Raw genomic sequence first — 17,537 nt, 5'->3', positions numbered from 1 at the left:
ACTATAGGTGAGGTGAGATCAGAAATTCTAGGAGGCTAGAATAATGCGGAAGTGAACCTGAGTCCTGAGCCCCAGGACTGCCTGTGCAGGGCATGCCAGCCCCCATGCCAAACTGCCCAAACAGCTGAACAGGTTGGGGTGTGGCTGGCCCTGAAAGTCAGTGCTATGTATCACCTGCCTGTCCGGAGTGTCCTCACCGTGTGCATCTGTTACCTCCAGTCCAAGTGCCCCCTTTTTGGTCGTTGGGTGCTCAATCCCAGGACCATGTTTGGATGAGAAGTCCAGGACTGACCCTCAGAGGGGCTGCAGCCCCCACAGTTTCAGGGACAGCAGGCTGGGGAAGCCACGCTGTTTCCTCGAGGCCAAGAATAGGGGAGACAAGCAGTTACTCTGGCTTGCAGAGGCTTGGATTTGAGACCTGGCTCAACGTTCTCCAAGCTGTGTGATGCAGAAGGGTTGGCCTCCCTCTCTGAGATCGCTCATGGATTATGCTGTAGATTTGGGCCTACTTCTTTTTTTTTTTTCCTTTTTATCGGTACCGGGGATCGAACTCAGGACTGTCTGCTTGCAAGGCAGGCCCTTATGCCACTGAGCTAAATCCCCAGCGGGCCTACTTCTTTCAGCCTTTGTGGACTCAGAGTAGACCATATAAAAAGAAGCTTTGTACCCTTCACCCCGCAGAGAACATGTTAGGCAGATGTGGTGTCTGTCCCTAGCACTACAGAAAGCTAAGACAGGAGAATCTTACATAGTGAGATGGTCTCAGAAAAAGGGGGGTGGGGGTGGGGATGTAGTCCTTTCTTTTCTTTTTGTTTTTGTTTTTTTCCTTTTTATCGGTACCAGGGATCGAACTCACGACCGCCTGCTTGCAAGGCAGGCGCTTATGCCGCTGAGCTAAACCCCCAGCCCCGATGTAGTCCTTTCAATCCCCACTGTGGGAGGGGAGCAGAGGGCAGCTTTTACAGGGTTCCTGGTCAGTCCCCTACTTTCCTCGCTGTTGTTAGGTCAGGGCAGTAGACTCCGCTGGCTCCTTCCCCCTCGCACCCGCGCACCCCCATAGCCCTTCGGAGGAGTCTTTATCTTGCCTTTAATAAATTTAAGGTTGGAGGGTGAAGTTAATTAAGGCGAGGCGCTCTACCAGCTCCGCCTTCAGCCCAGACCCAGAGCAGCTCGGCCCGGGCCCCTCCCTGACTCCGACTCCGCTTTGCTGAGCGTGGGCCCCCAAGCCCACACAACCTCGGGGGCTCCGGTCCAGTGGGGAGCTGGGCCTCCGCAGAGATCGCCCTTGCCCAGATTCCCCGAGCAAAGACGGGGCGCTAGGGGAGAGGGAGGTGCCGGCCCGGCTGTCCGGATCAGACCGGCTCCGGGCCTCGGGTGCTGTCCAGCTCTTGGTGCTGAAGATGCTTGCGCCCAGGCTTCCCGGGAGGAGCCACGCACCTCTGCAGCCTCCGCTCAGTCTCCGACCCGGACTCTAGGAGCGTCCACGCTGGTCCAGTAACCTGTATGGACCATCTGCTTCTATAGTTCCCAGGGACTCAACACCTGTGTCATCCAAGCTGTGTAAACCGCTACCTGCAAGACAGGAGAGGAAAGCCTGGGTTCCTTCCTGGCATCTTTTTGTTGCTGATGGATTTTTTCATTTGCTTGTTTTTTGTTCTTGAGACAGGCTCTCACTGTGTAGTCTGGACTGGCCTTGAACTCTATGTAGCCTTGGGTGCCCTGGAACTCTTGATCCCTCTCCTTTGGCCACCTATACAGCACAGCACCCAGCTTCCTCCAATACATCTTTCAAGCAGTGAATACACCCGCCTTTGACTCTGGGTGGCCCCAGGATCCTGTGGATGTCCTGGTCCCTTTCCTCCCAGCATCCTGGCTGGGAGTGAGATTCAGCTTTTCCCAGCAAAGGACACCACAACCTTCAGGCCAGAATTTTTTTTTTTTTTTTTTTTTTTTTTTTTTTTTTTGCCCATGAGGGCATAGATCATAAAGTTATCCAATGAGCTAATTATGACCTTCAGGACAAAGAAGAAGGCCCTGAAGGCACAGTGAACCCCCAACAAGCTGTCAGGGAAAGGGTTAAAATAATGAGTCAGCAGAATGCCTGTGCTCACCAAGTGAACTCAGCTGCATGCCATTTCTTATTTTTATTTTTTTAATTTTTGGTACTGGGGATCGAACTCACAACCTCACACTTATCAGACAGGTGCTTATGCCGCTGAGCTAGCTAAACCCCCAGCCCTGCATGTCGTTTCTTATGAAGGGGACTGACTACCCTACCTTGGGAAAGAAGTGTTGCTTACATATATCAAGTGTGCTATCAGTGTGTGTGTACTCTTTGGCTCCAGCCAAAGCTAGGAATGGTCCCTTTCAGCCAAGACTCTTTTGTCTGGACACAGTACTTAAAAAACTGAATGCGGTCTGATGTTTTCTCTCTTGCCTGTTGAAGGCTTCATTTCTGGCAAGATCCTCCCCCAGAAGATACCCCTGCCTAGTTGGTGGTAATATATTATTTGACTATGCTCATATCTGCCATAATTTTTTTTTTTTTTTGAGATAGGGTCTTGTATCCAGGCTGGCCTTGAACTCAGTATGTATCCCAGGATAGCCTTGAGCTTGTGATGATCCTTCTGTCTCAGCCTTGCAAATACTGGGATTGCCATGCCTCATTCTGCTATCTATTTATTTATTTATTTTTATTTATCAGGGATTGAACTCACGACCTTGCACTTGCCAGGCAGGTACTCTGCTGTATTTGTGTGTGTGTGTGTGTGTGTGTGTGTGTGTGTGTGTGGTTCCGGGGATTGAACTCATGACCTCGCACTTGTCAGGCAGGCACTTATGCCACTGAGCTAAATCCCCAGCCCCTGTGCTGTATTTTTAAAATAAACTTACTTTCAACTTTTTAAAATCATTATGTGAAAAAATAAGATAAAAAATAAAATCATTATATGGCTCTTCTCTGTTCATGTGGATCCAAACCTCAAACTTCTGTGGCCACATATATGTGGGTCCTTGGTGTCCTCACATACATGTGAGTCCAAGATTGCACTTGTGCACTCCATGAGCCGTAGGCTCAGTATAGAGACAGGAAAGACCAGTTAGGAGAAGTACTCATCAAGTGGGCAGGTGTGTCCAACACATTCTGGATGTATCGAGCCTGAAGAAAGTATGCATTTGGCTCCCAGAACCGCCTGACAGTGCTGGGGCAAAGTGTGGTACAAGGTGCTCAGGTTGGACGTGGGGTGCAGCTCGCAGTGGTGCAATGGAATAGGACCACACCACAGACCTGTAGCAGACAGCACCCTCGAGCCCCAATGCAGCCATCACATTCCTGGAGACAGCTAGGGCAGGGGTATGCCTTCAAAAGTGCAGAGGAAGAGGCAGCTTGGCACCGTGGGAGGTGACTAAAATGCTTGCAGCCTTTTCTGTGAGAAAGAAGCTGCAGCAGCCAAGGCTCTGCTGGCCCACAATTTGTTGCCTAGGATGCACATTTCCCAGATGCTCCCAAAGCCCCTGGGAAGCTAGAGCTGCTGCTGGAAGACAGAGCCCCCACCCCACCCCACCCCAGCATGTGCTACACAGTGAAAATGTGGGGCTTGTTCAAAAGTTAAGAATTTCAAGGCGGTGACAAAAAGGTGGTTTTAAGACCAAGTACAGGAGCCTCCTACACGCAGCCTTCCTCAGCTGCATAAACCCTACCCCCCCCCCGAAGCCAACCATGCCCCTAAACTATAAACACAGGCTCCACTGAACTTTACCCTGCTGGGGACTTTGGAGTCATCCTGAAGGAGCCTGCCCTTCCCCTTGCCATAAGGAAGGAGGCAGGCTGGCTTTCCTAACCCTCACACATTCCTAGCACAGGGAACACTGCACAGGGAGCTGCCTCTTGCTGGAGCTATATGGCCTTCAACCCTTCTCAGGGCTCTGGGAAGCCAGGGCCACACCCAGAGAAGGAAGCAGCTGGGCCGTGGTTTCCATGGGACTTGCTTCCTGATTGTCCACTGCTTATCTCATTTTCCCTTCAGAGGAAGCATGTAGAAGTCCAGGAAGTCCTGCAGAGGCTAAAGTTCTGGCTACCAGAGATGTGATGGGCCTACAGACCTGTTTTCCAACCCTCTGGACACTATGCATTCTGTTCAATGATACCCTGCTCTCACCTGGAGAAGAAGCACTAAGGACTGGTGGACTGAAGGACAGACACAGAGGACTTCCAATTGTAGAAGGTGCCCCCAGTTGTTGGAAAATGGGACACAGCAGAGGGCGCTGTTGTGCAAATCTGTCATAAAGGAGGTGCCTCGTACACATTTTTCCTTATACTCTCCCTGTTCTGCAAATCTACCCAAAAAACACAGACACAGACACAGACACACACACTCCTACTTTACAGGTACAACAGTGTTCACAGCATGAGGATGCCAGCCTTGGATTCTCCAGCTGGTCTCCAAGGGATCCTCACAAACCTTTTACCTTATCTTTATCCCATCTCAAAATTACTTTCATGTACTTATGGTAGCTTTGTATGGTAGCTGGGAAGAGAGAGGGACTGGGACCCCTGATTTCCCTTCCCCATCATTATGGCCCTTTCTGTTATACACTAACAAAAAGAGCTTCGTTATGTTTGTGTTATGTTTGCCAATATGACCAAATTACCTGTAGCACCGTCATATTGTTCTGTATGTGCCATCTTCCTGGGTGACCTAATTGATATGTTAACCATTGCTACGCTTTGCAAAGGACAGTACTAAAATTAGTTGACAAGGATTGTAAATTCCTGTGAGACCTCTCTGTCCTCTGCAAAGGGAAATAAAGGTCTTCCTCATTCCTTAGTGGACCAAGGATTTTCTCATTTCCTGATCCACGCCCATAACCCCTTACTTTGTAAATGCTCTTTCTACAAAAAGTCTGTGAAAGTTTTAAGCGAGTTACACAGCTTTGCAAACTCCAACTGCACTGTGTCCCTGGTAACAGGTAAAATAAATCAGTGCTGCTTTTTCTAAAAAAACATGTCTTGCCCCATTTTTGGACACCGAGTTGGGGGACTCATTTTTGGGCTACAAGATCTTCTAGCAGGAAGATGTCCACTGCAGTGTTATTTATAGCAGGAAATAAATAGGCTGGTGACACACCTGGCTCTATTGCAGAGCCACAGGATGACAGCTGTGACAGCCGTGCAGTAACAGGAACTCAGGTTTGCACTGTCCTCACTCGTGATGGTTGAAAAGCAGGACGCTAAACTCTCCCTATGTCAACAGTGCATTGAGTATAGATAAAGTCTGAAAAGGGGCACTGATGCAAGCGAGACAGGAGGCTGTTTTCTTTCTAAACTAAAAATGTACATATACATCAAGTTGTAAAATGGTTGCCTCTGGGAGAGGAACTTGGTGATTTATTTTTCTTCTTTCCAAAGGTTCTGCAATAGGTAACTTGGGGGAAAAGAAGGTCACATGTCACATGCACACACAGCCCCTGGGAAACAGCTTGTTTCCTCAGTGTTGCCACAGTGTTCGTAGAGGCTCACAGGCCACCTGCCTCACGCCACCTGCCACCCCAGGCTGCTGCGTGCCGTTTCCTTTTTCTGCCCATCCGATCGCCCTCCTTTCCCTCTTTAGCAGTCTCTCCACCACGAAGCCAGAACATAAAGGAACACATTCAGGAACCCAAAGCAGCTCAGATCCCACCCTCCTGCTGGCTAAGCTGAGCAAGGAGGAAACAACCACGGGGGTGTATTCCTAAATTTTCTGTAGGGCAGGATCAGAACACATGTCATCTGTTTTGCTGGATTTTTCCACACTCATTACTGCTATTGTCATTCAAAATGTTTGGAGGAAGATGTTTCTGCCCCATCTTCTCTGAAGACAGCTCCTGTCCTGGCCCCGTGAACTCCCAGCTGGTCCCACACACCTGCAATTCCCCCTCCCAGGATTCTCCAAAGTCAGAGGAGTGGGGTCCCTGGAAAGAGGAGGGCAGAGCCCTGCAGCCTCTTTGGCAGAGAAGAGCTTTCTTGTCTTTGCTAGAATATGGCAGGGATCCAGGCTGGGGAGCCTTAGAGACCAGGCTATTAATTAAACCTTGCTTTGTGTGTGGATTTAATCTCAACATCCAGGGACACACAAGCTGGAATTTCTGCAAACCTTCCCCTGAATTCTCTGCCAATCAGCAAAGACTTGAGGGTGCAGGGGAAGCCAAGGAAGGGCGGGGGCTGGGGTCCCAGTGGGAGGGAAGTGTGTGTGTATCCAGAAGACAAGAGATAGTATGGAGGAGCAGCGGGAGCAGGCTTTAGTTCTAGCAGGAGACCGAGGTTGAAATCCCACCTCTGCACTCTTCGCTGGGCATTTTGGGCAAGGCATTACCCTCTTGAGCCTCAGCTACTTCTCCTGTCCTTTTCTTGGGTTAGGCAACTTGCTCAGAGGATATTTGCTACACCTAGAAAACTAGCATGTTGCTATTCATCTCTGACCAAAACAAACATAAATCCAAACTTTTACTGTAATCTCCAAAAACACACGTCCTACCTGTTGGGCCCCAGCTACCTCTCTAGCCTTATCTCTAATGGGAAGTTCCTGGGAAAATGGCTTTTCTCATTCCATTTCCTCTATATGACTTTCCCTTCCCTTTTTTCCCAGTTAATATCTATCTTTTTTTTTCTTCTTCTTCTTCTTACCTTGCTGGGAATGAAACCCAGGGCCTCACACATGCTAGGCAAGAGCTCTACCACTCACCTACACCCCACTCCTGCTTGTCTTAGAAGACTCAGCTATAGCCTGAAATTTCTTCCTACACTGGCTAGTAAGAAGCTGTTTCTCTCTCCCCAGGGATACTCCTGGCGTGACACCATTGTCCCTTTGACAGCTGTTAACTACAGCTGAACTCTGTTAAGTACTTACTAAATGCTTGGACCTCTACCAGGCCTGTACCCAGCATCCTCTAGTTGAATTCTAACCATACCCACGTGGGAGAGGTGCTGTCTCCTTATCCCATTTTGCTGATCAGGACCCTGAACCTGAGGGAGAGGGGTGAACACTGAGGCTGGGACGGCACCCAGCACGGCCCTGCTCCAAAACCTGTTCTACTCTGAATTTAAGGTAGGGCAGTTTCTGTTCAGGGCTATGCATCTGACTTTCTCCTGAACCCCAGGATCGCACAGGGCTCAGCTCCCTGTGCCTCTACCTCATGTCTGTCACTGTCCTAGGAGGGGCTGTATTTGAATCTCACATGTTCAGGCCCATGGATACAAGGCTCCTTTCCTTGCTCTCGAGAGTTCAGGAGAGGCCCGGATGTGCAAGGGCTTCTCCCTTGGTCCAGGCCAGGGTGCTCCTTCACTTGGCGCCGCATTCATACCAAGATAAGGGACCTCTTCCTCGACGTCATGTCTGAAAAAGGAGGAGGAGGAGGAAAGCAGTCATGGTCACTTGCGCCAATGTGCCAAGCCCGTGCCTTTAGCTCACTGAATCTTCACTTCTATCTGTGAGAAAGGTAGGCTATAGATAAGATTTCCCCCTTACAGATAGGGGAAACGCACCCAGCTGACATCCCTGAGTTGGCAGGGGGACCCCAAAGACGTTGCCTGACTCCCAAGCCCTTTGGTGTCCTTCCTCACTGTCCTCTTCTGTTCTGGATGGAATCGTGCTGATGCCGGTTCTCTGAGTTCAAGGATTGTGATTCATTATGGCAGGATCCCAGCAACTTGTTTATTGGCAGAAGTCAGCAGGGCAGGGATTATTATTCCCGCTTTATAGATGAGGAAGTTGTATTCCGAGGAATAGGAAAGTTGCCCAAGGTCTTCCCTGAGTCAGAGGGAAAACAAAGATTTGAACTCAGGACATGATGTTCAGGACAGAGAGGGCCCTAGGTTAAATAAATGAAAGGCAGCTAGAATTAGGGGCAGGGCTTTCCTATCCAGTATGCCCCATCCAGCAGCTTTATGGGCCCATAAATCACCAGTATGTGTGAGGGTACATCTCTGATGACCTCAGGCCTCCCCCCCCATCAGGGAAGCTAGCCCCAGGTGGCCTGGACAGGGTGGCAGGAGACTGATTTGTGGCCAGCCAGGACTGGAGCAAGACTGGGAGATAAAGCTGGGAAGATTGGACAGAGTGTGGTGCTTGGCTCAGAGAGAACTCCCTGGCCGCCACAGCCCTGGCTTCAGCCCTGCAGGGCTTGTGTCCCTTCCCCCATCCTCAGAGGACCACCAGCATGGCCCTGCTTCAAAGGACACCCCTGGGGCCCGCTTGAATTCTCTCCTCCAGGGACCACCATGCAGCAAACTCCACTAGAGCCCCTTAACTCTGGTGATTCTCCCCCCCAGCCGTCAGGGGACTGGTTTGAGTCTAAGGGACCTAGACTTTCTCCCTTTACCCATCCCTAAGTCCTGAGAGGAACTTTTTTTTTCCAGCTCTGTGAAACAAATCCACTTGCCCCACTCCCATAAACAAGAAAAGGGAGTTTCAGAATCTTTCCCCCAGCTGTCATGGGCCCTGGTTGGTGACTGAAAATTCCACAGCAGTGTAGACAATAGGGACTTAAGGCTGGTGTGGACACCCCCTGCCCTCCTGCCTGCCTCTCTTGTAGGATCAAAGCTGCTCTGTGAGGATGTGTGATCCCGGGCCAGAAGCGGGGAGTGGAAGAAGCCCTTTGCCTGGCTTGTTTTGGGGGGAGGGTTCATACCCCTCCAGAGGTCCCTCACCCAGTTCAAAGGCCGGTAGGGGCTGAGAGGTTGGCAACGGATTGAGGAAGTGGCTGGACCAGAAAAATGGGGCTTCCTGTTGATGGGAGTCCAGGTCTGCTGCCCAATTCCCTGTCCCCCTCCTCTCTCCCAGGCTAAATTTCCATGGAAGCCCCCACCTCACGAGGGCTGCAAGAGATCATAGCCGACCTGCCAGGAGAGGGAAAATTTCCTTTCCTTGGATTCTGCGGAGACCCTGATAAATGGGAGAATTAGGGGTCCATTTAGATCCTGATCTCTCCATCTTATCCACCGGGTCTCGGGGACCTCCTCAGGATCCAGCCCCTGGCCTCTGACACCATGGTTTTGCTTCTCTCCCACTGAGCCCCTTCGCAATTCATTTCTCTATTTTTTGTTTGTTCGTTTTGGTGTCGGGAATCGAACCCACGACCTTGTGGTTTGTGCCGCTGGGCTACATCCCCGGCCCCGCGTTTCTCTTTTCTGGCCCCTCACCCCTGCACCCCATCCCACCCCTACCGGATGGCGTTGCTGTGCCGGAAGGGTCTGTCAGCTGGGAAATTCGGTTTAGAGCAGTCTGGGAGGAGAGGGATGAGTCGCCGAGAATCAGCGACCGCTACGTGAGACCAGCGCCGCCCTTCCTTCCTCGGGCCACCGGTCCAGGCTTCAGCACCCTCGACTCCCCGGCTCCTCGGCGATCACCCCACCCACCCGGCCAGGGCCACCCCGGGACCCGCCTGCAGACCCCGCGCAGAGTTGGCGCCAAAATGATGGGAGTCGCGCGCCTGGAGCACCGGCCCGGGGGTCCAGTGCCTCGCGCCGTCGCTTCTCTCTTCCCAAACCGGGACCGCAGATGGGCCAGGCACGGGGGGCGGGATGCGGGGCGGGAGCGGGTCCCCGGCACCGGCCCGAGGCGGCGGGGCTGGGCGGGGCGGCTGGGGAGCGCACGGTTCGGACCCGGCCCGGACCGGCGAGCGGGGAGGGGACGCTCCGCCAGGGGGAGGAGCCGCGCCCCGCTTCGGGGCTCCGCTATAAAACCCCGGCGGGCAGGCTCGCGGCACCCCCCTCGGTGCGACACCCCGGGCTCGGCGGTCCGCGCTGTCCCGCACGATGAGGCTGCCGCTTGCTGTCCTCGCCCTCGCCCTGGCCGCGTCCGGGGCTGACACAGGTGAGCGCGCCCCAGGGCCCCTCGGGGGTCCCTGCACACCTGCGGGCAGCGGCGCCGGGGCACCGGCGGACTGGGCGGTGCACGCGTCGGGGCGCGCAGGCGTGTCCGCAGGGAGTGCGGGGTGCGCGCGTGTGCGCTAGCCGGAGCCCCGCTGCAAGAGGCTGAGATAAGGATGCTCCTCGGGCCACCGCCTTTGCTCATCCTGGTGCCCCTTGGCCTGTCCGTGTCTATGTGGTCGAGGCTCAGTACTGCGTGCCCCCTGCCCCAGCGTGGACTACGTGCTGGGTGTATTGGGGTCCTGGCATCCCCCGATTCCCACCCTCAGTTCTTCGCCCCCAAGGGCTGCAGGCTTCCCCCGGCTCCCTAGCCTCCAGCGCTGCATTGGGAGCCTGGCGGGGGGCACTCGGATATCAGAGGTCCCGGCCCAGCCGGTCTTTCCAGTCTTTCCGGATAGGGTGATTTTCCTTTAAAGATTAATGGTGAGACCGCGCTCTTAATTATTCGGCTAGGTGGGAGGTGGCAGGAGACACGTGTTAATATTTGATAAGAAGCTAAAGGCGCTTCTAGCGCCGGCAACTTCTCGGTGACCCCGCAGCCCTTCACGGAAGACCTGGCCAAGTTACCCTTGGGATGGTTCTTGGGATTCACACCGACCAAACCTCCCCTCCAAAGTCAGATGCTCCGCCCTTGGCGTGGAGTGAGGAGCCGGGGTGCCCTCAGCGCCAGAGAGGGGTGAGAGTGTGTGCCGCTTTGCATGAGGAACTTAGCCGGCTGTTTGGAGGGATAAGGAATATTTCTCAGCAACTCCTACATCACCCGGTCCCCAGGGGAGAAGAACAGCAAAAAGACCGAATATTAAAATGTTTGAAACCTCCTAAGCAGCTTGGATTTAATAGAAAGGATTGTAATTAATTCGAATGTGTTGCAGCTGTATGCACGGGGTAAGTCACTTAAACTGTCATCTCACAGTACAGGCATGGTAATTGTCACGCCAGGTATTCTAAAAACTCCAATAAGATAAAGTGTGTGCGTGTGTGTGCGTGTGTGTGAGTGTGTGTGTGTGTGTGTGTGTGTGTGTGTGCACGTACACATGTGGGGCTGGCTCATGGCAGATGCTCCCTACAGGAGGGTTTTGAGGTTCTATCGTTGCCGCTGAGTCTGTCTTACAAACTGCGCCCCTTTTAGTGAGTAAAATCGGTTTTCCTCCACCCATTCACAGCCCCTGGGCCACTTTAGGTTGGGGGGTGACCTGTTGCAGAGGGAAATCCTTGGAGCATCTGCCTGGGAGTGGAGAGGAGAGGATATGGGATCCTCTTCAGAGCCCCAGACCCCCGGACCAGGAGGTGCTGGGACTTTGCCCAGGGCACACACAGGTTTTGCTGAGTTGGTGTGCAGGGTCTCCCTCTTCCCTTGGAGTGAAGGGTGGGGAGAACAAGGTCCAGGAGAGGAGCTTCTTCAGTCTCTCAAGAAGGGGGAGGTGGTAGGTAAGTTAAGGTGGGGACAATGGCTGGTGACCGGTGATGGTTTGAGGAAGGCAGGGCCTGACCTGTGAGTAGCTCCTCTCCTTCCCAGGTATCCTCGGAAGGGACTGGAGACAGTGTGCTGAGAGCTTCCATGAGTGAGTACAGGCTTGAACTGAGGGGGAACCTCTCCACAGCTCTCATGGAGAGCTGGCACCCCATAGCTCTCTGCAGGAACACAGCCCTGAGCACTGCTGGTCTCAGCCTCCTCACCAGTGTTTCCCAGCTCCAGCCTGCTGAAGAGGGTAGTTACAACACTGTTCAGCCAAACAGGTCAAAAGTCTCTGTGATTAAGACTGTAGATCATAGGTCACCACAGCTGAGGCAGAGGAGCAGGAGCCAAGCCAGGGAAGAGCACATTCCTATGCAAAGCTCTGCCTGAAGCAGATGGGCCCCCTGGGAAGTTGTGAGGGGTTCCACCCTGACCTTCGCAGCTAGCTCCCATGACCTGGTTTGAGCAGGGCTCCTCCTGCAGTAGCCTCCCCAGGGGCTGCACTGATGAGGAAAGGCAGGCTCACCCACACCCACTGAGGCCCCTTTTGTGCTGGGGACACAGAATGACTGTCACAAGGAGCCTCTTGGTGCACAGGACCACCAGCCCTCCATCTGGTCTGGCAGGAACCTTGAAAGTGGTGGCACTTTCTGTGCCAGGAGCTCAGAAAAGCAAACCACCTCTATGGCAGAGATTCAGCAAGAGGCCAAGCAAGGCTGGAAGGCAGGGACTGGACTCCAGCCTCAGAATTCTGCCCACCTGCAAGGAGGGACTTGCATGGGCCAGGGCCACTGCCTTTTGCAGAGTGGACCCCAGTACAGCAGCTCCCAGGAGCTGCACCATTTCAGGGAGATATTGCATCTCTACAAAAGCCCTTGAGGGACATTGGTCCAGGGGCACTGGTCCAGAGCTGGAAAACTTAAAAACTCAAAATGATTCTTGGGGGCCAAGCAATGAGGGCCAGAGTGGTGCATACTCTCCTAGCCTAGAACCTTCTCCCCGCTTAGACCCTGACCTCCTCATGGTCCCTCCTCATCCTGTCCCCACCTCAGCGACCCTCCCCTGCCCAGAGCCAAGAGGGGATGAGTGGAGAGCACCCTCCCCCCTGGCACGGAGGCCTCCGAGACTGCTCTGGGAGTCAGCTCAGCCCTGAGTTCTTTCCACCTCCTCCTTGTCTCTCCTTCCTGCCCCTCCTTGTCTTTGGCCATCTGCTCACTGACAGGAGGCCATCAGAGGGAGGGAAGCAGGGGGAAGGAAAGGACTTGTCAGTGTGACTTTACTCCGTGGCATCCCTCATTTAATCCTCCCCACGGTCAGTCCGCTGATGCGGGCACTTTTTTTTTTTGTACCCAGGATGGAACTCATGACCCTGCACTTACCAGGCAAGTGCTTAAGCTACTGAGCTAAATCCCTGGCCTCTCATGTGGGCATGTTACTCCCATTTTACAAATGATAAAACTGAGGCTCAGAGAGATGAAAAGCTTTGCTCCTAAATCCATAGCTCCTTAGCAGTGCAGCCAGAATTCTTGCTCTGGATAAAATACTTTGTTCATCCTGCTGGAGTAAGTGTTTGTTGTTCTTTAGAGAAGATTTAAATTTGCAGAAAAGCTTGAGCACAGAGCAAGAGAGGCTGCCCAGGAGCCCCCTGTGCCCCTGCCCTTGTACAGTTCCCCTTCCTGCGCCCAGCATCGCAGCTTCCATTGGTGTGGCGCAGCCTTTTTGTCAGAGATGGTGGGCGCTCCTGTCCACGCACGGAGCGATCTTAACACGGCAAGGAGTGGGGCATCCTGGAGGGGTGCCTGTGTCCCCCAGCACCTCTGTGACAGGGAAGCAGAGCCTCCTGGTCCAGGTTTGAAGGAGAGAAGGAGAGGCAGATTGTCATGGGAATGTTCAGCCCCAGGGATAGGGCTGAAGGAGCCACAGAGGGACCCCTTGAGGAACAGTACTCTAGGCAACGTGGGCATTCTTGTGCATGCTTGCTTGCATCTGTGTATGTGTGGGAGAGAGAGAGAGAGAGAGAGAGAGAGAGAGAGAGAGAGAGAGAGTCACACTATGTAGCCCACACTGGCCTAGAACTCATGGGCATCCTCCTGCCTCAGCTTCCTGAGTAGGGGAATATAGGCATCTGCCACCATGCCTGGCCTCTTATGCTTTCTGAAGAGTCCTACACACACAATCCACATTCACAGGCCTTACTCCCTTCTTCTCTCTGCTTCAGAGTCACACTGGTGCTACCAGATTCAAGTCCAGAACTCTCAGCACAACTGCCTGGGTGAGTCCCACCACCCTGGGGACAGGTAGGGCAGAGCATTCAGGTAGAGGAGACCCAGGGAGGGAGGGTGGGAAAGATGAGGGTGAAATCAGCCTCTGGTTGTCCCTTCCTATCCCCTTCACACACTCCTGGTGCTCAGGGAACCGAGTCGGCACAGACCCCTCCTGTCCCTGGGAGGGAGGCGCCTGGGAAATAAACCAGCTGCAGCAGCAGCATTAGAAAGAGAAACATATTTTGCCATTTTTCCCAGTACAGTGGAGAGTTGGTTCTCTTCCATCGATGACTTTTTAGGGCGAGCAGAGAGATGGTTCTTGGCATTTGTTATTCAGATGACCAATTTCCCTGCAGTCTGCTTTCTTCCTGCCCAGCTCTGGCCCTGCAGGTGCAGGAAGCCAGGTGCCTCCAGGAGCCACTGCTCCTCCCCCTTCTCAGCCCCCAGAGCAGCCGGTTACCACCCAAGTGCCCGGCCTGAGTCTGACCCTACCCCAGAGTGTGCTGCCCCGGCCCCCAGCATCTTGACTCGGCCGCTGTATGTCTGTGGGGAGGAGGCCAGAAAGCCAAGCAGCTACACATATGCACATGTGCGCACACACACATACTCCCTGCCACTCACGGGTATGTGGGCCTGGCCTTGAGGAAGGCTGCAGTGCCCCTGACCCTCAGCCTGCAATCTCCCTGCTCAGGGCCTGCCCAATGGGGTGGAGAGTGCCAGAAGAGCCAACAGTCTCCCATTGACATCGTCACCAACAAGGCCAGGCTGGACTACAACCTGGGGGACTTCTCCTTCTCCGGCTATGACAAGAAGCATAGTCGGCTTGTTCAAAACAATGGACACTCAGGTGGGTGAGGGGTGCGTGCTGGAGGACCCCAGCAGGCATGGGCTTCTTTCTGGTGCAGACACCCTCGAGCCCCTGAAGACGGAGGGCAGGGCTCCAACAGGCAGGGTGGGCCAGGCCCAGCCCCCCTTTGCTGAAGTATGGCTTGAAAACCCCATCAGGGAGGGTGGGGCAAGCAGAGAGGACTTCCTGGAGGAGGACGTGGTGGAGGAGGGATGTTCTAGCTGTGTCTTCAACCATTTCACCATTTCGTCAGAGCAGACTGGGGTGGGGGAAGGGAGGTTCCAGGAAAAAGGGAGGAGGTGAGTTAGTGAAGGCACGGAGGCGTGAAACAGCTCGGGTCGGGGAACTAGAGCAGCAGCAGTAGTAGTGGGGGAGCACAGAGTGCTGCGGGGCGGGGTCCAAGCAAGGCCCTGGGGAGGAGGTCAGCAGGGCTGAGGAGTCTGGACATTACCCCCGGGGCACCAGGGCTCACTGCAGAGCAAGTCAAAGGAGGGAGGAATCAGGGAAGAGTCGCCCTTCTGGGAGCAGGGAGGCTTAGGGGGGTCAGTGAGATGGTCAGGGAGGCCTCATGGCTGCACCACCCTGCCCCAGCCCAGGCCATGGAGGGCTAGCAGGGAGGCCAGCCTAAGGACTCTGCCTCCTTCTTTGTCCCCCAGTGATGGTGTCGCTGGAGCCAGATGTCACCATTAATGGAGGGGGCCTGGCCACACTGTATCAGGCCACACAGTTGCACCTGCACTGGTCTGAGGACCTAAACAATGGCTCGGAGCACGCCCTCGATGGGGAGCGCTTTGCCATGGAGGTGAGGTCCCTGCTCCGCAGGGCTCTGGGTGTGCGCTCACCTGGGGTGGGAAGGGTGCTCCAGCCCACTCACTGTGCCTCTCTCCACCCTGCCTACTTCTACCAGATGCACATAGTACACCAGAAGGGCATCGAGGGTGGGGCCCAGAACGCTAAAGACCAGATTGCAGTGCTGGCCTTCCTGGTGGAGGTAGGTAGGGCTTCTACCTGTCTCCCAGCTCCCTAGGACCCAGAGAGCCTGGGTGACTGTTCCTGTGCTGGGCGTGGGCTCAGGGCCCTAATCCCAGAAGCTGCCTGCCCATCTTCAAATCAGAGTGTGCTGGAAGTCACCTCCCCGGGACCCTCCACAGCCACCTTCCCTCTCATTGCAGGAGGGAAGTGAGCACAATGATGGTTTCAGGGTCCTGGTGGAGGCCCTGGATAAAATCCCCAAGCCCGGTGAGTCCAGATAGGGGAGGAGGCTGCCCTTCCCCACAAAGGAAGGGGCAGGGCAGCGGCTCTCAGAGTGAGGTGTGTGAGGGAACCTGTCCCCCACCCCAGGCATGAACGTCACGATGGAGGCAAGCAGCCTCACGGACCTGCTGCCCCTGGAGGACAAACTGAAGCACTACTTCCGCTACCAGGGCTCGCTCACCACGCCGACGTGTGATGAGACCGTTGTCTGGACCGTGTTCAAGGAGCGCATTCAGCTCCACAAAGACCAGGTATGCAGGGGCCCAGCAAAGTGCAGCCTCCTACTGCTGGCTCCCCAGAAGTCTTGCTTCCTTCTAGCCCAAGGGTCTCCTTGGTTGGGGAGCCCCGGGGAGCAGAAATCTACTGGCTCTGTCCTCAGATATCTACAAGGGAAGCAGATGATGAGAAAAATATCCTGTTTCCTGCAGGGAGAGCTGGGTGGGAGACATTGGGAGAGGTGGTCAGAAAAGGCTTCTAGAACGGTCAGGGGGAGTCAGCCAGGTTATTTATGTAGGAAGCTGTTGTCCTAGGGAGAGATCTAAGCTTGGGCCTGAGCTTGGGGCTGGCCAGTAGTTGCTTAGTAACCGTGGGAAATAGTTCATTCATTCATTCAACAAATGTTACTAAGTCTACACTACTCTAGTTGCTGAAGAGAGAGCCATGAGCCAGAAGGACCCATATCCCTGCCCTTGCCCTATCATTTCGGGTCAGTGACTGGTGGCATCAGTGTACCTCCAGTGGGAATTTGTTAGAATACTGATCCTCAGGCCCCCAGACCTACTCAATCAGATATTCAGGGAACAGGGCCTGCTGGGTCCCCCAGATATGCAAATGTGTGCTGAATCTGAGAGCTTCTGTGCTGCCCTCAGAGTGATGATGGCAGGAGTAGCGCATTGCAGGCCCTATAAACTGAGTTAGGGAAACTCAGTGAGCCCCTGCCCGGCTCACACTTCACATCCCTTGTTTTTTTCAGTCTCCATAACAACCTTGAAAGGTAGTGGCTCTGAGCCCACTTCCCTGATGCAGGTCAGAAAGGCGAGGCAGGAGGCAGCCGGCCCAGGGTCACAGCAGGACAGGGAGGGTCTGCTCTTGCTCCTACCCACCTGCCTGCCTAGCCCTGTCCCTCCCCAGATCCTGGCCTTCTCCCAGAAGCTGTACTACGATGAGGAGCAGAAACTGAAGATGACGGACAACGTGAGACCGCTGCAGCAGCTGGGAGACCGCCTGGTGTACACCTCGCAGGCCCCCGCACAGCTGCTGCCTGTGTCCCTGCCTGCCCTGCTGCTACCCACACTCACCTACCTGCTGGCCAACGTCCTCTGATGACGGCTCATTCCTGGACAGTGCTCCCTGACCTTGGCCCTCAGAGGACTTGGTTTCCAGTCTTTATGTTTCCCGGGCTGGACTTTGGATGATTAAAATACGGGTATATTTTTTGAGAAAGCTTTCGAAAGTCTGTTTATGCTTCCCACAGCTGCCCTTCACCCCTCCTGTACCAGGGCAGGGGCTTGGAGCCTGCAGAGTTCTCCCAAACAGGCACTGCCTGCCAGAGCCTGCCCCTGCTGTGTGAACTCCTTGTCTCCACCCCGCTCCCTTCTAAGCCAACCCATGGGAGGCCCAGATGGTGACAGCAGGGGTTCCAACCTAGTCAGTCTTTTCTGTGGGGGAAACTGAGGCCCAGGAGGGAGGGACTGGATAGAGGCCACATATTGGGGGCCAGGCAGAGCCCACTTGGGCACTGGCCCGGCACCTTCTCCTTTGTCCTGGGGAGAGCAGGGCTAGGCGTGGCCTGGTCCAGGCAGGGTGGGGAGC

At 54.3% G+C, this 17,537-nt stretch overlaps 1 protein-coding gene and 1 long non-coding RNA gene across 3 annotated transcripts; one reads left to right on the top strand and one right to left on the bottom strand.

The window, feature by feature from the left end:
* Positions 1-5,343: 5,343 nt before the first annotated feature.
* LOC134476476 (uncharacterized) lies at positions 5,344-9,624 on the bottom strand. Its single transcript, XR_010048161.1, has 3 exons — positions 9,200-9,624; positions 7,520-7,784; positions 5,344-7,370 (listed from the first exon to the last, which is right to left on the bottom strand). It is a non-coding gene; the product is annotated as an uncharacterized LOC134476476 (long non-coding RNA).
* A 69-nt stretch (positions 9,625-9,693) lies between these two features.
* Positions 9,694-17,168, top strand: Ca4 (carbonic anhydrase 4). Of its 2 annotated transcripts, XM_013152331.2 has the most exons (9): positions 10,766-10,789; positions 11,421-11,466; positions 13,579-13,632; positions 14,316-14,471; positions 15,128-15,273; positions 15,379-15,462; positions 15,644-15,710; positions 15,813-15,976; positions 16,857-17,168. In XM_013152331.2, exons 1-9 carry the CDS (start codon positions 10,766-10,768, stop codon positions 17,046-17,048), a joined length of 933 nt encoding a protein of 310 aa, XP_013007785.2. In that variant the 3' UTR covers positions 17,049-17,168. The 2 variants fall into 2 exon arrangements, with proteins under 2 accessions (XP_003469504.2, XP_013007785.2); XM_003469456.5 differs by lacking the exons at positions 10,766-10,789; positions 11,421-11,466 and adding an exon at positions 9,694-9,848.
* Positions 17,169-17,537: the final 369 nt, after the last annotated feature.

This window comes from Cavia porcellus, unplaced genomic scaffold (assembly GCF_034190915.1).
Source record: "Cavia porcellus strain 051 isolate PalLab524CR breed Dunkin Hartley unplaced genomic scaffold, mCavPor4.1 scaffold_6, whole genome shotgun sequence".
Taxonomy (NCBI): Eukaryota; Metazoa; Chordata; class Mammalia; order Rodentia; family Caviidae; genus Cavia; species Cavia porcellus.
This window is presented reverse-complemented; position numbering and strand designations above follow the sequence as displayed.